Raw genomic sequence first — 26791 nt, 5'->3', positions numbered from 1 at the left:
GTTGGTAAACATTAGTTACAGCAATTTATTGAAAAAAAAAAATGCAGACCTCATTATGTAGCCAGGTTAACAATCCTATGAAACTGACACACAGAGAGTCACTTTGGCAATGTGCCAAATCTTGGACACGAAAATAATCAATTTTATGTTAAGGGCTTGATTTCTTGAAATGTCTTCTAAAGGAAACCTAATTTTAATCTGTCAAAGTGTATGAGCTTTCAACTATATTTATGAAGGGAGGAATTCAGTCATGAAAACACTGATGTAGCAACAGTGATTCCGAAATAATGGGTAATATCTTCTTTACATGGCTCCTCTTTTGAGATAAGTATCTTCAAAATGGTTACAGCATGAAGAAAATAATGACCATGGTATATCCTAAGGTCTCTTTTCAACGTTCTGGGATTGATAAGAGGTCATCTAACACACTTTTGAATGGTGTTGTCATTCTGTAGTGAAAAGAGACAGAAGTTTGTTCCATAAATACATAATACATATGACTACAATGCATTTGCCATCTTTGTCCAGGAGTACAAATCAGAGTGCAGATAGCAGCTGTGTGACTTTGTCCTTCTCCTTTCTTGTTTCGCTTTTTGTCTTCAAGACAGTTTCCTTATGTCCAGGAGCTTTTACAGTGCTTATGATGCAGCATTCTCTATGGGACACAGGAGCTTCTGATCAACAGAGAAGTTGAAAAGTGCTTCTATTTTCATTCCAAGTCCTTAATCTTCATCACTTGAAGGACAGTGAGCTGAATAATCAAAACTAGGAAACCTGATAGGCAAGTCTCCCCATTTCTTAAAAATATCGTTTGTTGTTTTCTTGTCTGCAAACACAACCACAAAATTTCTAATTTTTAGACACGGCAGGTCAAGACCTCGGTGAACCATCATATTTCCCCAAGTCTGCAAGTAGAAGGAAATTGTATTTCAGATAAAATAAGAAAAGACCACTATACAGAAACAAATACAGACAGCAAGAAGAGTATGAAAACAAGATATTCCTCACCTGTCCACAGTCTTTGCATATAATTTCCCCATTTGTCTGGTAATCAGCATGCTTATCTTGCAGTGTTTTATTTTCTCTTACATGATAAAGACTTCTAAAAAACAGACAGCATCCATGAGAATCCATTGGTCATTCCATGCTACATACAGACATATATAAACAGTGACTAAGATTGCTGAAATCAGATATGAAATCTAAAAAGTCATAGACTCTCTGACTGTTTGAGAAAATGCAAGGTCATGCTTCATGCTCCTAAGTAATGATGAAATACACATGTACTGCATGTCCCTCTTCATTGCATTTCAGGAGCTGTACCTGCCCTCAAACACCTTAAAGTGGGAGCAGCAGGCTCTTGTTCTAATAACAGACAGAACTAGCTTGTTTTTTCAGGTGCCATGGAACTGTCAATGAAATAATACCTGAAAATTAAAGGTTTTCTTTTTATTCCCTGTAGTTCAGCCTTAACCCTTAACAGAATCATTTGGTTCTGACTACCCAGACCTGCACAGTATGTGTATATTCTTGAATCATTTATTTAGGGAGTACTTGATCCTGAAGGTTACTATTAGCCTGTGCAGAAAGGAATACATACCATACTACACAGTAAGTAACCTAGTTAATAGTACCACAGAAGCTGCATCTTTTTTTTTTTTTTTGAAGTCTTAAACTCAATTCACTTTGAAAACAGGAATAAGAACAAACATTTTGTTCAAGCTCCTTAACTGTAAACTCCATGGAGCCTAGGACCCAACAATATTGGAACAATCTATTTTTTTCTCACAGGGCCTAGAGGGTTACAGGCCCTGTTACAGCCTTGATGAAAAGAAAATCTGTTTCTGGCTAAAAGAAATAAAGTAGTTCATAAACACTTACTGGAAATCTTTTTTCACACTAACATGATGCATGTTTTCAATAACTTGTATGTCTTCTCCAGAACATATCAACTTGGAGCAATTTTTGCATAAGAATTTTATTAGTGAAGGATTTTTCTTGTATGTCTTGCGCTGATCTCTCATCACCTTCATTTGTTTTTCCACTATACTTTGCAACTGGAAACTCTGAATCTAGAAACAGATCAGTAAGAGCACTGTAACATTCTGCTGGAATGACAGTTAGAGTTTTCTTTCTCAGTTATTTTACTGAGTTCACTGACAACATGACTTCTAGTCAATTTTCCCTTGCTTGTGTGTTTTCCCCTTACCAACAGAAAACCAGACTTTTCTAAAGGACAAGAAAACAGACTATAAAACAAATATTGGCAAAAGAATTCAAAGCCATATGTACTAACTAGTATTATTTTAAGTTATTCTCCTCTAAATAGATTTCAAATAGAAAGTATTTCATACAATATAAATCAGTTTTCTTTAAAGGGAAAGTGCAGAGTTGCAGTTAATACCTTATTTAAATACTCTTCCTGTGGCATCTTCTGGACTCGCTGAATGGCCTTATACATCATTTTCTCACGAAAAATATTAACATTTTCACGTTCAACAGCCCCTGAGCCACTTGAAGCAACAAGAGCATAGGTGCTTTCATCAGCTCGAGCTCTACCACGAGCCTACAATTTGCAAGGAACACAAAAATAAACACCACAACACTCCCTATCACATCAAACAACAATTTTTCCTAGTTTTGTAATGGAAGACATGCACTATTCCATATGCACTATCCCCAAAGTGCAGCTTTTTCCATTTAACTCTGACAGATAAAGAATCAGTAAATAATACATACTATTTCTGCAGTATCATCCATGATACCTGTGAGATCTGTTCAGGAGATTTGTGATTAGCATGTTTTGCAATGCCAAAACTACATTTTGTTGCCAAAATATAAGCATGCATTTAAATATTAAATATAAAAATATTTGTGTTCACAAGTTAAATGAGAGCATGTATCAAACTGGTATTCTGATATGTAAAATTTCTCTTTAGCTGATGATGGTGTGGTGTCCATACACTGGTGGTACAAATGCCTCCTGTATCAACTGGTCTGACCATATTCAGGTATCTCTTCTACTAAAAGAGCTTAATGCTTGTGTAGAACTTTGAACAGATGCTACACCATCACAGAGAGAGGCAAATTTTATATTGCATACGGACTGAGGATGGAAATTGGAAACGAACCTTGTTGCAAGAACGTTTTCTCTTTTAGCATTCAAGTACTTAAAAATTATTTGCAAATGTCAGGTATAGGATTCACCATTTCTCCATTGCAAAAAGAAAAGCATTATTAAAATAAGTTATGTATGCAGAAAACTCATACCTGCACCATGGCAATTTCATTGGTGACGAGGCCATAGCGAATAACAATGTTACACTCTTTGATGTCCAGGCCTTCCTCAGCTACAGTAGTGGCAAGTAGCAAATTTACATTTCCACATCGAAATTTATCAATTACTTCCCTTTGCTCATTCTGTAAATTAAAATCATCAAATTAACATTCAAGTATTAGTTTCTTCTAATTAACGAGTTTCAGGAATTACAGTCCCATCATTTCTGAGCTGAGTGCCAAAAATCAAGTGGCTTTAAAAACTGCATTTAAGCATCTTGCAAAAGAAGGAGTTCCTATTGAATATAACAGGAGTTCAGCACCGTATTTTGAGGGACGAGGGAACAGAAGCCAATCCTTTTATGGTAATTGGGCTTGGAACTCTGTAGCCTATGTCACAGGTACTAGAAGATTTGCTAATATAGTTGTTCTATTGTTTTCAAATTTTTAAGTACTTACTCATAAGATGGGATTTCTATCACTTCAGTAATTTCTGATTAAAATACAGACTTCCAGCTCTAGTTCTAAAGCACTTAAAATTCCCCATAATAAATGGAGACCATAACTCTGGTGATCTGGGTAGCACCAAAAAGAACAACAATTATACATTTAAAAAAGAAAATATCTAAATCACAGACTTCTGAGTCAACTGGGTGTTTGTCACCAGCTTGAGCAGAGGAACAGAAACTTGCTATTTGCTATATTCACTTTCAAAATGCAGAAGTTATTGTTTTGTTTGTGCAATGTGCCACAGAAATTAAATTCCAAGTTTGATAGAACTCAAGCAACTTTTGGAGAAAATTTTTTGAGACAGCTTTTTTCCTTGAAACTCAGTGCCGCAGAAGAAAATGGACTCTGCCCAGCAGCAAAACACACCATTTTTGCTTAAATGCTGGTATGGGGAGTAAAGACCAGAACAGAAGAGATGTGAAGTAATTTGATTCGAAAATGTCTTAAGTGCAAGTACAAATCACTAGAGAGATGTGGTGTATGAAATCAACATAATGGTACAAGATGGACACAACTAAGTGATATATTGTGATATTTTTGGTATCAATTTTTGCAAGTTTTCTTTCAATGGTTATGTGTCAGTGTGAAGCATGCATATAAATTGGTGTAATTTGAATTAAGCAATGATACTACAAAAAGACAGGAATAATCACCTTTGTAGTTGTATTTTTCAATTCAGCAGCTAAAAAATAATGTGAATTACAGTTTTTCCGATAAGCATAAACTCATTTAATTGCATTTTTGCTCTTTCCATTTTGTTTACTTTTGCTTCCCATGCCCTGCTACAACTTGGGTCCTTTTTGACTATACACTTCTCTAGGCAATGGATGCTGCCTACTCCTATTGCCACAGAATCCAAAACCAAAAAAGCTTGTCACTTGTGGAAATAAAATTATTCCAACATTATTATTCACATATCTTTATGAAGATAAGTTGCTGGCAGGTCTGAAACAAGAACTCTGGGCTCCCAACTTCAGTTCACTGGCCTAGTACTAAGACAAGCTGTTTTCCAAAATCATGTACAAGAGGTAATGTTAACATGCATGGTTCTATACCTGAGTCATGGGCTTCATTTCACTCTTATGTCCACAGCCAATAAAATAATGGGCCTTAATTCCCACTTCTTCAAATTTTGGGTTGTCCTTAATCCACTGGAAAAGTGCAAAGGCACTTAGACGAGTCTTTGTGAAAATGATTCCTCGAGGTTCCTCAGTCTTCGTGAACTCCTCCATTAAAGTATTTCTCAACTTCATTAGCTTCTCATTTTCATTTTCTGGCTTTCTACTCAACTCTTTCAGCTGTTTCTTTTTTGCTTTAAAAAGAACAGATGTAAATTAAGAAAATGTAACCATGTAAAACAATAGTTCAAAACAAAATAAACCCCAAAACTCACAAAGCAAAGAACAACTTTCTATATAATTCTCCCAGCATGGCTAATTCACACTAAATTTGAAGAGCTGTGGCATACCAATTATTTCTGAAGTGAGTTTATAGTCACTAAAAATGCACTAATCAACCAAAATAAATCACCATTATCATACACTTTGCCTATATTTCATGGTGAGAATAAGCCAAAGGAAAAAACCTGTCTATACACACAAAGTTGGTATAGAGTCAAATGCACTGTAATAAAGAGCTAAATCAAAGCTTGTAATATTTACAAAACTATTTTAAAATCACAGAAAAAAAGTCTTACAAGGAGAAACAGATTAATATGCACAGCCTCAGAGCTGGTAATGTTTTTATAAATTTAGACATAAATTGTCCATGGGACATGAATTAAAGTAGGAATCCTCACTAGAAACATGCCGCACAGTAGACACCAGCATGGGCATGTTGTTATTGATATTGGAGCTCCAAGATGTTTCAATGCACTCAGTGAACTGTCAAATGAATGACTCTTTTCAACTGGATCTATTGACCTGAAGGAGGGAGGATTCCTTATGTGTTTTAATTTTTTTAAAAAAATTCTAATATTTAAAAACCTATGTCATTATCAGATGACTATCAAACACAAGAACACTTGAAGGCAGGGACTGTGTGTGTTAGTACACTCTGATGCCATGACCCTGTGCAGACTATTGCAGTGTACCTAATCCAAGGCAATCATACTCAATGTATGTACACAAACTGCTACTCCATCTAGACAATGACTTTTTGACTATTCTTATTCATATTTTAGAATGCAATCAATCATAGAAACACATACAAAAAGTAGATAAATATAACAAATTCCCACAATTTTCCACCTTAGTTAAACCTACACTAAGAGCCCCAGGGCAGTTATCACCCAAAGATGAATTCTGCTCTTAAAGCTGAGAAATTTTAGATTTTCTTCTATTACTCCTAGCACTTTCAGTGGTGAAATCCTAACAAAATGGAATTTATTTTTCATTGACAGGTTCTTTGGACTTCATTTACCTGCAGAAATAAAAGCAACCAGAAATTATACTAATGACACTGAGTTTCATTTTTAGTTGGTTTAAATTTTTGGTTCTCAGCAACAGCTCACTACTGAAAATCTAAACAAGGGGGAATAGACATGCATGAAGAGTCATTAAAACCACGCTGACATTATCTAACCTATAGTTTTTATTCTTTTTTTTTCATTTCTCAATGATAGTGAAAAAAATCTGTAGCTCTTTGGATACATGAAGCTGGGTCACACTCTGCAGTATAATCTATTTTTGTTTGCACCACCCAAGAGCCATGGGTGATGGGAGCAAACCTGTCTAGCTCTTTTTCATTGCAAAGGCAGTAAAGGAAAAAACTGGGTAAAGAAGATTCATGAATGAATCCTAGTTCCAAGGTGACTGATCTGAAAAAAAATAACTAACTTTGGTCTTTGCAGTTTGATCTTTTGTTTAATTCTCTAACTAAACATTCTTTTCCTGAAACTAAATCAAAGTCAGCACTTTCCTTTCTTAGTATGTAGACAAACAAATTTTGGCAGGAAGGGTTGGTTAAGAACTCATTATTTCATTATTTTTGTATTCCAATTGCTCAACCTTTTGCCCCCCCCAGAGTATCTACTGAAATACGTATTTTATGTATCTGTTAAGAGTGTCCTCAGGGACACTTCACTGGATAAAAGCAGAAAAGAGTTTTTACTTACTGGCAGCAAAAACAAAGGTGCCTTTAGGTGGGAGCTGAAGAACCATTATTACATATTATGACATGATCCCACTATGATGTTTAATGGATTCAAAACTGTATGAAGTGGGATATCAAGGTACTGTGATAATAAACAACACAGCAGTCTCTAGGATGCAGTAATTAATGGGCCCACACAAACCATGTTAGTGCAGAATTACTGATTTCAATTATTAAATATCACAATGTATTTCAAACTCACCATGGAATAAACCTATTAGAAATTCATCTGTTTCATCCTGTTTTGATACTGCTGGTTTATAATCATCATCATCATCATCACTCCTTACTGTCTTCTTACTTTTCTCCTCTTTATAAAAGTTATTTAGGAGATTGTAGGCATCCACCATTCGGATGGTGTCATTTATCTGGAGAGCATCATTGTATTTCTTCAAGTGCTCTGCACAGACACGTTCCCTGCGTTTTTCTTCTTTTGCAGCTAGAAGGGAACAAAAATACAAAAAAAGTCTTAGCATAGAATGATGCAATAAAATCCAAAGCTGGGGTATATTTGCTATGCAGTTACCTCTTTTCTCTTCTCTGATCACCCACTGTTCATATGTTTGAGTTCCAAACTCAGGCTTTGGGTGCAGCTGGCAATAGTTTTGTATTTCTGTCATGATCTCAGTAATTTTCTCTTTAAATGGATCCTAGAAATAAATTGATCAGGCAAAGTAATCAAGCATATTCTGGCCACAAAAGCATTGGCTAGTACCACACTGAATAATTTTTTAAAACTTAAATTAAAGAAGTAAGGCTGTTAAGTGTGTTTAGTGATATGGAAATAAACAGTTCAGAATATTACAAAAATTATACTGTGAAATAGCACTTTAAAAAAAAAAATAATATAATATCATCACTCCAATACAAATTTCAGCTTTAGAAGGCCTTTTGACCAGATAACTCAAAATATAACTGATATAAGTAAATTTTAGTTCTATTTGACTTTACTGATGCTTTTTGAAACAGGCAAGCAACAACACTGAAATTAGCACTCTGGATCATCAAAAGTCTATAGAAAAAGAGTATTAGGCAAAAGTTTTTGATACTGTACAAGACATTTTTAAAGGGAAATATTACTTTAATACTGATTAAAAAAAAAAATACCCTTTTTTTGTCATCTGCAATCACAGTCTTCTTAGACGGTTCCTTCACCTGATTCTTTAGCTGGGAGGCATGCTCTTCAACAGTCATAATTCTACATGCATCAAGATTGGCACAGATCTGGGAGAAAACAAAATGTTATTTATTTAATACTGAATGAGTTATTTCACATGAAAACTGAATGAATGCAGCAGACCTTCTTATTTAGATATCAAAGTTTTTATAACTTGACTTTCTTCCCACAAAAATTGGATAAAGGCAGTATCAGCACAAGAAAGTCCAAGTCTTTGAAAAACATTTAAGATAAACTGCACAAGTTACTTTTTAGGCCAGAAGTGATTCTTGCATACAGGAAAACATTGTAGATCAGGATGCTAACCAAGTATTTTGAGAGGGAAAATATATCATTAGTACTTTGGAAGAATAGATTTTGGAGCACAAAATAAATAAAAATACTAGGGATTAATTATAAAAGTAAGAGCTGTTATAAGAGTAGAAAATAATTTGAGATAATCTTTCCTGGAACAGGAAGACATAGAGGGAATTTCTGTGCTAAGTGCACAACTGAACTGGACTTTTCTGCTTTTGACTTTTTCCAAGGAGAAAATATGTGTATGTCATTAAGTAATACGGGAAATCGCAACATTATTCTGAAAAGAGAAAACAGTAAAGGAAGACTGACAGGTGATCTTTTTAATGTCTTCAGTGGTAGTTGTATATTTCAGCTTGCATATTCAGATTACAGATTCAGATTAATCTTAAGATACAAATCCCAGAATCCTGTCACTAGGAATTCAGAGCTGATGAAAAGGAATTTTCCGCTTTTTCCATTGCCAGCAAGTTTTTGTGTCAAAATTCTTTGCAATTCTTTCTACTTCAATACAGCATAAAACATTCTTGCAGGCTTCACTTATTCAATATCACATTCTGTTCTAGTCAGGAGACTAGAACAGAATTTACTAGTCAGGAGATTCCACTGCAGTACTGGGCTAAATTATAGTTTTTTATTACTAATGCAAAACCATTTAATTTCAAGTAAAATATAGTTTCTTTAAGTATAGAATTTAACAGACTATCTTTAGTGAGGTGTTCATGCAACCTCAGTGAGTAACTCTAACTGAAAAAAAAAAAACACATTTGTATGCTACCTGTATCTCACAAGTGGTTTCTGCTTTGTTTAAGTATTCAACATTGTTTTTAATTTTTTTGACACAAAAATGCTCATCTTAGTCACTCTATAAATAAAGATATAAACTACATTATGTCTCTAGTACTTAGGAAGACACGGTAAATTATAAGCCATCAATGAAACAATAAGACTTTCAATAACCATAAAATTGTACTACATTGTGGATTTCCTGTCTCTGATCTTAACTTGGGAATTTTTTTCAAGTGAGGCAATCATTTAACTTCCCTTTCCAGTAACCCTACTTCTCCTGCAAAGTAACCTTTACTTGTATATAGATTTCCATTATTTTTTAATGTTTATGAGCTGAACTTCCATGTACACAAGAAAAAAAAAAATCAGATTGTCTATTTGGAGCCTAAAACTGATTTCAAAGGTTTTACTTGAACAAGACAATATCCTTTTGATGATTTTAAGCGTTAGGGCTATTTACTTTCAGAATATGCTCTTCAGCTTTTGAGTAGGATGTTGCACCTCCTACACCAGGTGAGGCTGTAAGTCCCAGAATCTGAGGCTGTGGAATCAGTGGTTTGTTTTCTTTTGCCAGCTTCCTGTTCTTCATCTTTTCTTTTAAGTAACGTCTCATTATATTATTGTAGACACCTTCCTTTTGAGTGTGATGACACTCATCGATGATGATGAGGGAAAAATCTGGAAAAAAAAAAAGACTCCTAAAGTGAATAATTCTATTTCAAATGCAGCATTTGTGTGACTAAATCTTGTAACAGGTAAGGATGGTGTTGAAAAGAACCCATCAGTTTGTCTGAGAGAGCTAATGTACTAGGAAATTGAAGTACTGGAGGAAGGTGTGGATGGATGTTGAATATATTTAATGGACTTTGGAACCTTTGCTACAGTCCTGATGTGCCAAGTAGTTTTACATTTCATTTAATGGGGAAAAGACTTTATATTTTTGCAGAAACAATCTGATTATATAAAGAATTTCAGAGAAATATTTTTCATATCTTACCAGTGGTAAGAATATATCATAGTTGAACTCAATACTATCTTTTATATCCATAACTGTGTCTGACAAACTACATATTGTTTGCTTTTGAGAAGATACATAATATATTAGAAGCCTTTCAGGCATTCTTGAAAGGCTTGTTGTGGTCAAAATATGCTTCCATTTTGTAGCAACACAGAGATTTCCTCCCTGTTAGTGTCCAGTTAAAAGATTTATATTACTTTATGGATGTGTTGTTGGAAAGAACAAACAGATTAGTGGGAGCACAACCACTCATCTCTCTTTTGTAGCGGAGGAAACCAATGGAAATTCAGACAGGTATTATGTGCTTTTTGGTCAGAGTATATTCACATGCAAAAAATGGGAATATACAACAAAGAAAAATAAAAGTTATTTTTTGTTTCAAATTTCTCAAAAGATATAGAAAATATATCTTTAATCTTTCTGCACATGCAGCCGGTGACATATATTTCAAGGTTCTGAGCTGAAAGACTCAAGAACATTTTTCTGTTTCTCTAGCAGCAAAACTGGTTTATGGAGCTCCCACTCCTTCTGTAGCTGGCCAGTAACTAATTTTACATTGTTTCCAACAATTTGAAGACAGTTTGTGGATATGACTGTAAAGAAGATCACTGAAATGATCAGGGTTAAACTCTTATATTTTTTTACGTGGACAATTTCCATGGTCTTGTTTACACATTGATGTGTAAACATATTGATGTGATCAAATTGTTGCACCACTACGAGTCAGTTTTCAACAACTGGCAGCAGAAGTTGGAAATTAACCAAGAGCTAAATCAGTCTCAGCTGATTTAGAACCTAAAGAAAGACAGAGACTAAACAAGGGAAGTTATATGGAGAAGGCTATATTAAATACTTCTGCTGGGAAAGTAAGCCAGTGCTCCATGTCACTGGGGAAAGCTGATTGTCTTCACAGTTCAGGAAGCCCGTTTGACAGGAGTGATGCAGTTTCAAACCTAAATTCTTATTTATTTCCAAGATTTCTACACATTGCAAGATTTTAGAAGCAGTGATGATAATTTCTCAGTTATTCTGCTAACATGAACTTAACTCCCTTTGATTTTGACCATCATCTCCATCATGCATATTCTATAACTACTTGTGTAGAAACTAACCTACCAGAAGGGAGGTGTTTCTTCTATTAATGAAGTGATACACAGCTTTTAGAAAGTCCATATAATGATTTCAGCCCTTGGTAAAGAGAGTAAACATTTGATAAAATGCAATTAAGAGAGTCCCCTCCATTTCACTGGGGTTGGAATTCCATGTTACATGTAATACAGACCTCTGGAAACAGATGAAAAAAGTGTGCACAGAAATCTGGAAAAAAAACTTGTAACTAATTAGGATGATTTATAAAGGCTGAGAGTTAACCAAGTCACAGCCATAGAAATGGAGCTGGCTGTGCTCATACTTGCTTGGCTTTGGTCCAGCTGAACCTACGAGCACAGGTGTAATAGCACGGAAAAAAAATCCCGAGGTGCAGGGCAGCCTGAGTTCTGGAAAAAATATAGCTCCTTATGAAGGAAACTTCACAAAGTGTGAAACCCATTCAACCAACTTCATTACACAATCTGGTTGGGACTCAGCCCAATTCAAAATAGGCCAGCAATTCCAGTAGAAATGTTCAGATGCCTCCATACAGCATTCTAAAATGATTCAGATGTAGGAAAGTTTATTAACTTAGATATAGTGGAGAGGAAATAAGTATAAGTACTTATTTATATACTCTGCCTAGGTTAATAACAAGGCATTCTGAAGGAGGGAATGCAATTCTGAGGCACCCAAGTGGCTCTGCAGGAGTCAGTTTGGATCAAGCAGTACCCCAGTCAGCACTAGGCACTGACAGACACAGACCTCTCAGGTTTCTCTGCTATCTCTGTGACACCCAGACCAATACTTTTATCTCATGGCCATTACTTTGAATATCACAGCTCTCCCCTACATCCTTCACCATCTGAAAAGGGGTTGTTTGCAGGCAAATAGAGGGAGAAGCTAACATCTCACAGGGGACGGTCACTGCAGCCCAGGCCTGGGAGCTAACCTCATGGGCTGTTCTATTTGTACCTCACTGACAGATAATAGCATTTCCTTTCTGATCTCCCAGAGATACCTGCCACTTCAGTACTCTGAGAAAACAATCTTGCCTTCTTTATGTTTTGCTTTCTTCAACTTCCTTCATGTGTTGTAGGAAACCATTATATCTGCTCAGCTCAGACAGACACAGTTACAAGCCATCATATCATTATATATTAGCAAAATTACACGAGTTTAAAGAATATAACTTTCACAACAGATTGGCCTTTATCTTGTGTTCCACTGTACTTCTTAAGTACCAAGTGTATTTGAGCTTTAATGGGTTTTTTTTGTCATCCTGTATATGGCTTCTATGTGATATGACTCAATGCTCTACCAAGCTTGGAAAGTGGAACTAGTACAACTGCATTTGCACAAAGTTGTGCTTAAGAATTTATTTAGATAAAATAGGAAGCATAACAAGTATTTAGTACAAACAAACTACAGAGTCTAATTTTGGCCTGCATGCTTATTAATTGAGACCTGATTTTGGCTACAGCTTGTATTTATAAAATGAATAAATTGAAAAAAATTCTACTGAATGTGGCGCATTTTTACTCTGCAATTTTCCAGAATAAAGACATACTTTTATACCCTCTGTAAAAATTTCAGAATAAAATACTTGCCTGATAAGTGGACACTTTCTTCATCTTCCTTGGATCCATTTAAAAGTGAATTCTCAAGGATCTGTGCTGTACTGATGATGACATCATTTCTTCTGACAACTTCAGGAAATGAGATTTTCAGCTGAGAATCACCACTTAAACCAATAACCTGATACCAACGCTTCAGGAATGGACTAAACTCTGTTTTTAAATGCTGTTCTACCAGTGGAACCTGAACAAAAGTTTTCAAATAATTTAAAACATATTAAACACAAGTTTAAAAATACATGCCTGTTGGCCACAAATGTTGTTAGATGAACAAAATAAAATTAAGCAGCAAAAATCCCCAACCAATTGCCCCCTGCAACTTCTCCTGTGAAACCTTTTGTCCTAAGAACTTTGGCTTAACTGAGCCTTTGAAAGAATGAACAACCCATGCATACTCTGGCCATTTAACTGAGCTTATAAAGTGCTTTCACATTTATCTTATAAGAGGATATGGATACTGTTTTTATTTTTATTTTTCAAAATTAATTTCAAAATGAAATTGTACTTTTCCCAATAATGTGATTACAGCACATCTAAATTTGCACTTGCACTGGGGTACACTAACATGATTTGTGCTTGCACGAGGTTGATGGTGCAATGGAGATGATAGTCTAGATCTGTATGTCTTTAAACACAATACACCTGGTGAGGTTGAGAATTGTGTTTATATTAATTTTACAATGTCTTTATTAACAATGCATGATGTTTGAAAAATACTATTCTTTAAAAAATGGACCAACTTACCTTATTAACAAGTACTATGACTTTTCCAGGCTCTGATGCTCTTTTCTTCTTATCCAAGTGATCTTTGGTAATGTAAACTGCCAGTCTGGTTTTACCACTGCCTGTAGGGAGACATATTATAATATTCTCCCCATTCAATGCTGGCTTTGCCACTTCCATCTGGTAATCTCTCAGGGTCAGATCTGGCTCAGGTGAGGCTCTCCTCTCCACTTCATCTTCATCTAAGGGTACAGCGAAATATAAGTTTCAAACAGGAGGCACAGAACATGTATCAGAGTGAAAAAATGTCAAAAGGAAAAATATTAATTTACTATCAGAAGCATCTTCTGAATAGAAACAGCACACTAGTATAGACAATGTTGCTCTGAGGACCTGTGCAACTCTGTATCAGAACTGCTTCCATTCAGTCACCACTCAGGGTAGGTGGAATAAGCCACAGTACAGTTTCACTCATCTATGTTGAAATGACTGCTACTAGGTATAAATTCAAATGATACCGTTCAGTAGCACTGGGACCAACCAAGGCTGTGTTTGGAGCTGCAATATTTATAATCTAGCCAAACTTCTGTGACATTCTCCTTCACCAATACTGAAATTGATTTGGTTACAAGGGAGTTACCTTTTTAAATACTTCCCAGAGAACGAAAAATGAAATCATAGAAAGAAAAAAATATATGGAACACTTAAAAATGGTCAAGAGAGTTATAAAGTATAAAGACCAAATAGATAAGAAAATTCAATTGCCCATACAAGATGGTGCTAACTGCAGAATGTATCACACCTACTCATGGTAGATTACATTGCTTCTTAGCCTGACACATACATAATGCAATTGGATGTTCATTAGAAAGCCATATACATCTGCCACCTAAGGCCAAAGCCTTCCATCTCTTATTGGAAGTGCAATGGTAGATTTTAGACTACAGCTTGCAAAAGAAACAATGTTCTAAATGTAAAAGTGAAAGAAAAATACTGTTTAATTATTTTGAGCAGTAAGAAAAGCATATCAAGTCTCTTGAGTTTACATATATTTAGGGAGTCAGAACTTATGTATATATATCTTACTATCAGAAGGATTTATTTCAATTGAGTTTTCATGGTTTTTTTTCCTACAAATAAGTTTACTCTTCAAGTATTCACTGCCCTCAGTGAAGAAAATGCACAAATACATTGTACTAGATTAAAAATGAGGGGAGAAAAACCCTAGTTTTGTTTCCTGATTATATCATTTAATGCAGAATCATGAGGATTTTATTATCACTGATACATTACACAGAAAGTAAGTATATTTTTCTAGTATTCCTGATTCCATTAAATAAAATTAAACTAACAAAAAGTAATGAAGCTTGATAAAACACTGCTGATGGAAACATCTGAATGCCATTCTAAAGTGTTTTTTGCTTGTTTTGCCTTTTAGTGTGAGTGCAGTGCTACCTGGACACAGGGACATTTGCACCAGAGAGTACTTGCTGTTACTTATCTGACTTCTACTACTCTCTTTTGAGGAAGAACATTGTTTGCTTTCTGGTTGGCTAAATTCAATAGCTCAATCATATTGAAACTAGCACTTTATCACCCATCTGTTTGGTTAAATTTCAGTTCCTTAACATCCTCAATTAACAGTCCAGGCCTGAAAAATATTTAACTTAGCTCTCTCCTAGCTTCTTTAGTCCTTGTTTAGATAAAGGCTAATACAGGAATCTTTCACAGATTAAAGAATTAAATACTTAAAGATTTTTCATCATGCACATTATAACATTAGGGAAGTTGTCTGCTTTCATACAAGGCTCATGTGAATTGCTGCTCTCGGCTAAAAGAAACATGATAATTATTCTATTGTCCTACCTTCACAATTTTATAAAATGTGAAATGAACCTTGCCCATAAAAATGCAACTGAATCCACATGATTCTTTGCATTAAAATCCAAATCATGTCACTGTGTAATGACACCATCCGAACATGTTTGTTGATACAAGAGCCTTACTGTAAAATTTCAAATTATAAAATCCATTAATAGTGCATCTGCATCTTCTTGCATTTCTTTTCTCATTATTGCTCTCACTGAGTTTACTAGACATGACTAAAAAGCATGGATGTTTTTAAAAACTTTTAAATTAGTTGTTTTTAAAAGCCACACATATACAGAACACATAGCAAGTAAACACTGTGGAAAAAATCTGTTCTCCATTCTTCACAAAACTGCAGTGTGTGGGGTTTTTTTCTGGATTACTGGACACAGCAAATGCCCAATTTGTTTACTGAGATACACTTCAGGAATCTTAAAGGATGAGGCCATACATACATTCGTGCTGCCAAATGTCATGAGCCTGGCTCAGCCTGAGCAACTGCCACAGTGTGCCTGCCTGTCCACAGAACAGAGAAGTTCCCATGCCCAGGCATTTCATGTGACAGAGTGAGTCAAAAAATACAATGTGACTGATAAGTGTCCTCAGTTGCGAAAGAAGTGCAAAGTAAATTCTTTGGAGTTAGCAACACACAGACTAAAATCTTAGCTGTAGTGTAGCAATTTAGATCTGAATTTTCTGTGCACTTACAAAATATGTGGATTTTAATATTTATAAAGCTTGAAACTATTTTAAAAGTATTTCTAATAAACACTTTGCAGGCATAGGATAAATAGCATTTACAGTGACCTTAATGATGTAATACTAGGTTTATTAAGTCCAGTTGGCTTGAAAGGTGTTCAGATTTTTTCTAGCCCTTGTACAAGACATAGTCTCAGCACAAATTATAAAGGCTAGATAGTTATAAAGGCTAGATTCCAAAAAGTAGTTCTTGAATTCTATATAGGTAAACAGGCTGATCACCATGGTGGACAACTCCCAGTTTGTTTTGCCTGAGGTTTGGAAAAAAAAAAAAAAAAGACAAAAAAAGTACTGGCATGTCTTCTACCACAGCAGAGTATAGTTTGGGTCAGACTTCATACATAGCAAGATAATACCTGTCTGCTAAGTATCATTTAAATGCAGTCCAATATCTAGTTTAAAACTGTATTTTGAACATGCACATATATTACATGTGAGATTCACAAAGATCTTCAGATAGCAACCCCATTGCTTAGGTTGCTTTTACAAATAAGGCTACTAAAGTACTTGGGTCCAAAGTGGACCTTCATTATTGTTCTGCAGGTACCCAGAAGATGCTTCTGCTCACCTTCTGTTGCCTCTAAAACATCCCCTCTCACCCTATGTGGGGGCCAGGCACAATCTAGCTCCTCTCTGAGAGCAAAAGAAACATGTCTGTATGGCAGCATTATGAATATCTGTCCAGGTGACTGCACTGGATGACTTCTAGTCCCTTCAGCCTACGTGATTTCATCATTCTGCCTCACTGACCAGTTTGTACAATGATAATGTCTAGAGCCCTGTTCAGATGACCTCAGTAAATCGACTGTTTTGGGGCTAGGACTTAGGTCCAGACCACTAAAAATGGTATCTGTTTTCCAACAAAGTAAGAGGAAGTCTGAATCTAAATACAGTGAACTAGAGTTTACAGTGAAAGAAAGCCCTCCACTGAGTTTTGTTTTAACCCACTCACAGAGTACTTCCCCCAGAGCTTACTTTATAATTACTAAATAAGAGAAGGGAAACGTACCTGAATCACTGGTTGTGCAGCCCTGCTCCAGGTTTTCATTCAAGTTACTGACACTTCCATCTCCTATGGAGACATCTGACTCTAAATGAAAAACACAAAGAAATGTATCGTAATATATTTGCTGTACAAATATTAATGGCAAATGCATATTGTTTGCTCTCCCCCTGAGTTGTTAAAGTAGGTTAGATGAATGTCAGGTGGGGATGGCTGAGATCTAACGTTCTCTATTTTTGGTAAAGATTAAAAAAACCGAAAACCGCAATTCATTTTCTTATGGAAGAAAATATGTATGGAGTGGAAGATTAATATCTAAAGCATGGCAGAGGTAAGGCACTATGGATCATGATTTATTGCCTAAAACCAGGGGTTCCAGACATCATCACCTGCAAAATCCCCCTTAGTCCTATTTTACCGTATCTTTCCAGAAAGGTAAAAGGCCAAAAAAAAGTTGCTGGCAAACTGAATATTCCCTTTTACTCTGTAAGCCACGAGTGCTACATCTGTAGTAGAACAAAATCAAAACCAGAACTTTGTTCTGGTTTGTTCTTTGTTGTTGTTTGTTCTTTGTTTGTTCTTTGTTTTGTTTTGTTTTTTTTTTAAGTTTCTTCGTATAACATGAAAAGCGCAAACCGTAGTTTCCGAGTAAAGAGAAGCAGTGGTGAGCTATTGAATCCCAAGCAAGTACAAGCAGTGATGAGCTATTGAATCGTGCGGAGCAGAAGCGGCCACCCCGATGCCGCGGGCGCAGCCGCTCGGCGGCCCCGCAGCGGAGATCGCCGTGCTCCGCTCGCCCTCTGCCGGGCCAGGCACGCCTAACACGCGCTCATCTGGGGCCGCCAGCACCGTTCATAAAGCTGCCCTTCCCAAAACTCACTCCTTTTAGTATCTAAGGAGAGAGATACCCTGTTCTGCGGGAAAATCTGCTGCAAACAGCATCACTCTGAGCTATCAGCCTGCCGACAGCACTCTGCAACTGAACCCACAGTGTGCAGATGGAATCAGTCGGAATAATAGTGTTGACCAGCGTTTTGCTTAATTAGCTAGTGAGCTTGTGTTTCTACCAAGTTCTTTCCAGTGAATATCCTATTATAATATACGATATCCTGCATTCTAATATACATATTTTTCGCAACTTATTGTCCCCCAAAAATTATTCATAAAGCAAAATAGATTCTGTGAATGAGAATTTAGCACTGAATAGAAGTTACAGTGTCCTAGAAAGGAATGCCTAAAATATAAAGTCTTGGTGAGTGAGGTGGAAATTGAACCGAGTCTGCATTCAGTGAAGTTATGAAGCTATCTTAGCTATCACTAGGAGTCAGGTTTAGTAGTTTTTCTAACAAATGAATGCAATCAACAGAAAGGCACAAAAAAGAAGAAAACCTCACCAGTTACAAGCCATGTTCAAAGACCTGTGACAAACTAATTAGTAGCATTAGTAGGAACTCAGTTATGAAGATGACACTGCTATCTCTTGCTTTCACTTTCCAGGAATCCACATAAAATAGGAAAGAGAGGACAAAATTAAAATTTTGTGTATTTTGTCCATATGGTCTCCCATCTAAACTGACCTTCTGAAAGTCATGAGAATATGAATCCATAAAGTGTTTTGTACACAATTATCTTAATTACAACGTGCAGCATGCATTATACAACAATCTCTCAAACAGAAAACATCAGTGGTGATGTGAAATGCAAAATACTCATCTCCCAAATGAAAGGTGAACAGAACAGCATTCTCCTTTTTCAACTGTGGCAACTTACTTGAATTATTTTAAAAGAAAATAATTTTTTAAAAATCCAAATCAATAAGCATATCCAAAATAATGAAGATAAAAGAGTTATTATTCTAACAGCTGTTTTTACCACTTTTGCTAATCTTCCCTTATAGTCCTGCTTGCACATCGTAATTCAGAATTTCACAGGAAGATTTCACAGGAAGATATTCACTTTACACTGACTACTAAGTAGAGAGACAATGTGATGGAATGCAATGAAAACCAAGCCTTGAAAAAGGCTTAAATTGTTGTTTATATAGGTAACTGCAGCAACTTAATCCAAGTGTGGACCTCACTGACCTCAAGAACTTACTTGCTTTTGTGAAATGTTGTGTGTGTGAAGTTTCTTATCTGTGTTTTTGCATGCTCAATTTTTCTTTAGTTATCTCTTAGGCTAAATGACCTATTTCTACTTGTTTTTATGGCCTTACTGCTCTCATACCTTCTGGCTGTCTCTGTTTCATCTACCTAAATAAAAGGGTCAGAGGAAACCCCAGATACAAGGCAAATTGCAGTAATTTCAAATTACTTGAAAAGCTTCTTACTGAAATATGCCCTTCTCAAGACATAAAGGAATCTGGGAGAGTACTGCAAAACTGACACTTGACAGCATCAAATTACAAACTAGGTGGGTTCCCAACTCACTTGGAAGTAGAATCTGAGTTCCATTTCTATTTTAATCTGCCTGGTGTAAAATTACAGTCTTACGAAATCATGAGAAAGGATGGAAATAGGAAATGAAAAAAGACTGGAGTGCTGTTAAGTCAGAGTGTACAAGTGCATTGATGTCAAAGGTTACTGCACTTGAGAATGGCTGAATGCAGAGGCAGTTCCTCTGCAGAAATCTCCAAGCAGCACTGCCTCCTGGCAGCCCTTGTTACCCTGCATCGACACTGCTGCTTTGGTTCATCTCAGAACTGTGTGTTTACGGTGAATCTGTCAATTGTCCCCACTTGCACTGCACAGATCTGCTCAACTGCCCAAACTGCTAATACCCACTTTATTAATTTCAGTTCTGTGCTGAGACAATAGCTTTTTAGGTACAATTAGCTAAAAAGTTAATAACTTTTTAACTTAACAAGTTAATAACTGATAGATCTAATTTTCTGTAATCCTCAACCCAACAAGAGGCAAGTAGAAGATCAGGCTAACAGCAGTGAAAACCTACCCTTAGCAGGCTCAATAAGAGCCTTAGCTTTATCCAGAAAGAATAATCCAGTCTGATCTATTTTGAATTATCATTAAATATTTGGCACCTCTTCTTTATACTGCCAAATTATGTTCTAACCCAGGAAAATCAAGTTGATAATTTTGCTGTAGTTAATAATTCACTACTTGCTATAAAGCAGTGATATCCTGTTAATATCATGTGAAATGAGAAATAGGCTACTACTGTTGCACAATGAAAGGCTGCAGTTTTTCAGAGTCATTTAAAAAAAATCATATTTGATAAAAAGAGAGCAGCCTTGGCTGTCTTACTCCTTTGGTTGAGTCAGCCCACTAGTATAATTTCAGGCAGGATTTACCTTAGCTGTAACTATTGTTTGAGCTCCATGTGAACTTGGAACACACATGGTTCCTGAATTATGCAATGAATGAATGTTTGAAAGACTGGTTCACAGCTGTGTTTGGGCATTGCTGCTGGTAATTGCTGTCGCTCATAATCAACTCCCAAGGCATGTTTTTAAGCGTGGATCTGTATGAATAACAACCCACAACCATTCCTAAACATTTTTACTAAAAATGTACTTCTGGGTATGTATGTGACATGAGAAAGCAGGGGTTGAGAAACGAGAAAGGTTGTCTGATATTCTGTAAATAAAAAACCTTAAAATGAACAGAAAAATTAATTGTTGGACAACACTGAAGAACTTTTCAAAACAAAAATTGCTTTTCAATACAGCATTTCCAGCCTTCTAGAAAGAAGTACTTAATTCAGCTGCAGTTTTAGTGGTATAAAAACATTCCTCTTATCTTAAACTTAGTCAACACTGTACGGAGTTGTCAATGTTAACCTAATGTTGTCATTGGATAGTATAAGCCTACTAGGGATGAGTGTGAAATAAAATACTAACCGAATAATATTAATATTTTTATCAAAATATTAAATATATTTCAAAACTACTCATTTATTCACACAGGTACCAGATCAAAATACCAGTTAGTGGACAAACCTGACACCACAGAATTCTTTTCTATGGATGTTTCCAACAGACTGTTCTCATTGCTGAAACTATCATCCACATTTTCTTCCTGTTTTGAATTCTCCTCTATGACGTATCCTGGTTGGCTTGTAACTTCTGTTTCTTCGTTTGCAGTCTGCTCCATCCCATTTTGTTTATTCTCTGTTCCCAGAAAATACAGAGAAATTCTAAGGCAGTTCTATAAAGTATTTCATTTCTTTTAGTGTGGAGCACAGAAAACACAGAACTACCCCGTTTTTATCAAGCACATAACAGTATAACTATGGTCTTGGTCTTGACTCAAATGTTATAGTTTGGAATTTTGACCTTTATATAAATATTTACTAAGAATTTAAACTTTAGAAGGTTAATAGATTTATTTTTATTAAGTTCTCAATTTCTGTGCATAGGTGTTCACTAATAACAATGCATTTTACTGTAACAAATCACAGGGGGTCAAGCTGCAATGATAAAATGTAGCATCACAGTGCCCAATGAAGCTGTTTCCTCTCTATGACCTTATGTCAGGGCATGCTCCTGCAACCACACACTTTACATATCTACACACATACAGGACTGTGTACATGGAAAATTACTTATCCACTGGTAAGAGCAACACCATTCATGCTTTATACATTAGTCTGCACAATTTGTTTTGGGGCCTACACGCCCAAGATTAAAAAGAACTTGTGGAATAATTGCATTCATTCAGTAGTCCATCAAACAACTGAATTAAACTTCAGTTTTACCCTATTATAATCTGCACTACACTGAAAATTCAGAAATGCAAAATGTGAAAAGAATTGAAAATAAAAATGTGAAAAGAATATTAATAATCTATATATTTGTTACTTTGTTTACCTTACTGATGGCAAAGTAGTGAAGACAAAAATTTAAGCCTCACACAGCTGCAACACAGAATGAAAATTAGGATCACAATAGCTGTTGAGCTATTCCCAGCAGCTGAGTTCCACTCAAAATGGTTTTCTGAGGCTCTGACTTGGTTGGTCTTGTTCTGCAGACTGCAACACTCAACCATCTCTGAACTGCATTCTCAAATATCGCAGTTGCCTGTCTGTGTCTGGCAGAATGCCATCTGATTCCTGTCCAAAGCTGAAAGAGACACCTTCATGTCCCTCTTACCTCAATCTTAATGCTCTGACCCATATGCAGCAACTAAAAGCACACAGACAGTTCTGGTGAGCTCCTCAAGTGAGCAGGCTGAAGCTGCTAAATGGGAAATCTGTTAAAGTAATTTAGTCTCTAAAATTTTATAAAACATATTGGGACTAAAAATAAGGGATAAATTATTTGGAGCTGCTTTCCTTTTTATATTTAAGAATACAGGGAAGCACTGGGATAACTTTACAGTATTATAAACATTATACAGGAATGAAAAGGAGTAGCCACTTTACTGGTTAATTCCATTATTTTTAGTAAATCTTATGTTTTGAGACTTATGAATGTCTTAAAGTATGCAAAGTACTTTAAAATGCCAAAAATATTTGTAAACCATTCTGTATAGGAAACACTTGTATTGAAGAAGAAATTCAGGTAAAGTCTGTTTTGTTTGTTCAAATTAATTTTCAGAGTATGTTTTATGAATGATTATAAAAATCACACTGAAAACCAATGCATTTTAAAAGTAAGATTCAGTTTAATTGTAACTAAATCTATACTGTTGTAATTGTCATATTGCTTAATAAGGATTTTTAGTATTTAAAAAATCTATCAAGCTATTACATAACTTGATTTTGAAATCTCTGGACAATCAAAAGCATTAGTCCCAGTGTCACAATAAAACAATATGGTGGGAATCCTGCATTGATTCTTAAAAACAGAACAAAAAAAAAAAAAAAAAAAAAAAAAAAAAAAAAAAAAAAAAAAGAAAAGAAAAAAAAGAAGAAGAGATATTAAAAATCCACAAATCAGTACCAGTGAAATAAGATCATTACCTCCTGTATTTCCACTTAAATCATCTGCAAGGTCTTCATGCTGGGTTTCACGGAGAGCAATCAAAAAAGAAGAGAACCAATCTTTCTTCTGGACTATTCTGCTCAGTAACTCCCTTGCACCATCTCTGTTCCCATGATTGTCAGTAACAGTCTGGATCTGGCAAAAATAAAAAACCAGAAACAACCCTCACACAGACTTCAGAAATGGCCTGAGGAAGTTCATAAGAATAGTATAGGCGCAAAAGCATTTCCCTGTTATCATTCAAGCATACTGAAAAATAAAGATATAAAGTGGACCTGCCACTCATCAGAAGAGGATTATTGCAATTTTGTCCAACCTCATGTTCATCCCATATGGTTTTGTGTAGGATATATAAAACCTATGAAATCTGGAATTTAATTGGAGAGACTGGTAGTACGAGGGAATGGTTACAATAGTAACTGCTATATAATAATTCTTAGTATTGTGGAATAACAATTGGTGTTCAGACTGGTTCAGGGAATAGGAAACCTTGATTAATGAGAAATGGTGTCACACAGTTTACCAAAACTCAGACTTAATCTGTAACATGACCTCATACATAAAATAGAACATTTCCCTTAAACTCTGGCTTCATCATCTCAACTCCCACTTAAAAATACAATAGCTAAGCCTCTAGATAGTAGCTATTGCCCTTAAAGAAGTTATGGAACAGTGTTCCAAGGCTGTCACAAGCAGAACTTCACATGTGATCACATGAGGAATAAACCCCAAGAGAAAAGCAGCTTGAGACAGGTGTTCAGTCTCAAGGGCCATTTTCTCAAGGCTCGAGAATCACCCATGCTGAGATGCAAGAAAATAGACCGGCATAGCAGTGGGAACACCTGACTGAAATACATGACTAAAAGGAAGTGTGTAGAAAGTGGGAGACATCAGGAAAGCCTAAACTCCACTGGAGTTTATACTGGCAGGATTGTGAAGGTATCAAGTGGTTTGATGGAAATACCAGCAAAAAAACAGCAGCAAAAATGCGACCCAGGGGAACATGAGGACCTCTTACCGGGGAACAGAGCCAGCAGCTTCCTAAAAGGCCTCTGCATCTGCCTGTTGTGTTACCATGCTTGGCTCCCTTCTAATTAGGGTGCATCTGATCATTGCTGCCACCTGATGGTGACAACACAAAATTATGTATCTTACAGTCATTTAACTGAGATGGAGCATAAAAAACTACCTCAAAAGCAGATGCAAAGGCTCAGAGTGCAAATGTGATTTAGTTACACTCTTATCAGTTTTCCCCTTATTGCTATGGCAATTTTTATTTTAATTTGTTCTAACGCTGTTTCAGGATATCAATTTTTTTTTTTTTTGAGTTTCAAATAGGTTTCACATTCCAGGTAAGTTATTCTTAGCCAAGTGGAATAAACACTGAGCAATATTCTCATCAAAGGTTAACACATCCTTGTTCTTGTCTAACTGGTATTTCTGCTCACATCACTGTCTAGTGTGATAGTCCTTAGTGAACCTATAGAAAAAAAGGGGATGGAAAATCTTGCTTTATTTTAATTCAGCATTATTTAGGACTTTACAGACCATCTCTACTTCCTGGTATGGTTCAAGGGCCAGAAGACAATGATCTTCTGAGCCTAAGGTCTGCGGCAAAATGGTGAGTAAAGTCTGACATATTTGTTCCACTTAGACGCTGTCTTGGTCGAACCCTCTGTTCCTGGAATTTTTCGTTGCCAGGCTCTTAGCCGGCATCCCACCTTTTGGCCCATTGTCAACAGTCTTCATCGGTTTACCTGGACCCATTATCTATTTTCCCCCAAGTCTGGGAACTCCCCTTTCATTTTTGCATTTACTGTGCCATTTGTAGTTGTGGCTTCCTACCTGCCCCACAGCCCCTGGGGCTGGCCAGTGTCTGTGGCACTGCCTGTGCCCGGACTCACCCGATCCACGTCCTCGTCCTGGAAGAGTCCCATCTGCAGGCACTTCTCGGCCACCTGCCCGGTGCGCATCCTGTCCACCAGCGTGCCGTGCAGCAGCTGCACCAGGTGCACGCAGAGGTCGTGCTCGGCCTCCTCTGCCGGCGAGGGCAGCTGGCTCAGGCTGGGGTTGGCGTAGCAGGCGGCCAGGCTGCAGCCGCCGTGCTCCAGCGCCTGCAGGAACTCGCGGATCCAGCCGCAGCCGCGGGGCCCCCGCTCCACGGCCCGCAGCAGCTCCTCCGCGCCCGCCGCCGCGCCCCGCTGCAGGGCGGCCGCACGCACCCTGTCCCTGTCCTCCACGCTCAGCGAGGGGAGCCGGTCCAGCACGGGCTGCACCTGGATGAACTGCTTCAGCCGCGGCCTGAAGCAGGAGATCATGTAGAGGAACCGCTCGTCCCGGGTGCCCTCTGCCATGGCGGCGCCCGGCACTCGAGGCTCCCGCTGGTGAGGGCTGCGCTTGGGCCCCGGCGAACAGCGCGGCCGCGGCCCCTCAGCGAACCCTCCGCTGGCCCGGCCCGGCCCGGCCCGCCCTGTCCAGCACCGGCGCCGCCCTGCCCAGCACCGGCTCCGCTTTCGGTTTCTCTTGCGGAGGCGGTGGGTGAGGGCCCGGCTCGCCGGGACGGGGCTCGCGGGGCAGGGCGGCAGCGCCGCGCCGGGCACCGCTCAGTGCCACTCCTCGGTGTTGAAAACGAAACCTTTGACAATAACGAAACCTTTGATAACGATAGCTGAAAAACCCAATCATAAACGGAAACATGTCTTTCACTTTCCTGCTTATGAGAGCTCACTTCCCGGGCTGCTCACAGCGTTTCTGAGTTTTGGGCGCTGGCTGCCCCGGCACGCATTGGCAGCCATGAGGTGCTTGGTTGGTGTCTGAGGCTGTTGGAAGGTCTCTCCCTGAGATGAGGTTTCACCCATATCGTACATGACACTGAGCTTCAGAAGCAGTCTTGGTTTCCATCGTGGGGGTTTGGGGGAACTCGGTGTGATTCTGAGGTAAGGCAAAATGATAAACAGAGAGTGTCTGGATTACTGTGCTCAATTTTGGTCTGGGACAGTTCAGGAGACTGAAAAATTGTAGAGTCCAGAGTCCAACAGGATTGGGGAGCCTGTCACATGTTTGAAAGAACTATGTTTATAAAGCCTGGAGAAAAGAAGGGTCGGGGAGATCCAGCCACATGAGAAAGATAAATTACTTGTTGGTAAAATTGCCTTGTTAAGGTCTGGAGCTTAGGCATGTCTCAATGATCTCAGACCTAGGGGGAGGTTAACAAAGCTTGAGAATAAGAATATATCACTGATAGCAGACCCAAAGAATACAATTTATAAGCCTCAAGGACATTTGACATAACTCCTAAGGTAAGGAAAAAACTAATGAAGACAGCTCAGCAATTGCGCTGCGATCAGCTCTGACTGGGTAGAAGGTAATTCTGGCACGAGGAGATTGTTACCCCTGTTTCACAGACCACCGATCCAGGTAACTGCTGACTCAGAAGAAAAGACTGGGCATGTGGACTAATCAGCATAAGAAGCGAGGGAATCATTCAACCAATAGAAGAACGAATACTAATTAATATGAAAAACTTTGTCACTTGTAGCCAATGAGC

General features: G+C 37.3%; 1 protein-coding gene across 1 annotated transcript; it reads right to left on the bottom strand.

Moving 5' to 3' along the window:
* Positions 1-26791, bottom strand: IFIH1 (interferon induced with helicase C domain 1). The gene is made up of 16 exons (XM_053947414.1): positions 25149-26791; positions 23223-23379; positions 21259-21429; positions 17307-17387; positions 13691-13911; positions 12920-13130; positions 9663-9880; positions 8047-8163; positions 7466-7589; positions 7142-7378; positions 4842-5098; positions 3271-3420; positions 2405-2566; positions 1882-2072; positions 1009-1102; positions 1-905 (listed from the first exon to the last, which is right to left on the bottom strand). The coding sequence occupies exons 1-16, from the start codon at positions 25596-25598 to the stop codon at positions 723-725; spliced, it is 3024 nt and encodes a 1007-aa protein (XP_053803389.1). The 5' UTR covers positions 25599-26791; the 3' UTR covers positions 1-722.

Source organism: Vidua chalybeata, chromosome 7 (assembly GCF_026979565.1).
Source record: "Vidua chalybeata isolate OUT-0048 chromosome 7, bVidCha1 merged haplotype, whole genome shotgun sequence".
Taxonomy (NCBI): Eukaryota; Metazoa; Chordata; class Aves; order Passeriformes; family Viduidae; genus Vidua; species Vidua chalybeata.
This window is presented reverse-complemented; position numbering and strand designations above follow the sequence as displayed.

Coding starts and splice junctions, on each gene's coding strand:
- IFIH1 (XM_053947414.1), bottom strand. CDS start 25,598: ATGGCAGAGGGCACCCGGGACGAGCGGTTCCTCTACATGATCTCCTGC. Junction 8,164..9,662: donor CTGAAGAGCATATTCTGAAA/GTAAATAGCCCT, acceptor GTTTTCTCCCAG/ATCTGTGCCAATCTTGATGC. Junction 7,590..8,046: donor TTGCAGATGACAAAAAAAGG/GTATTTTTTTTT, acceptor ATTTATTTCTAG/GATCCATTTAAAGAGAAAAT.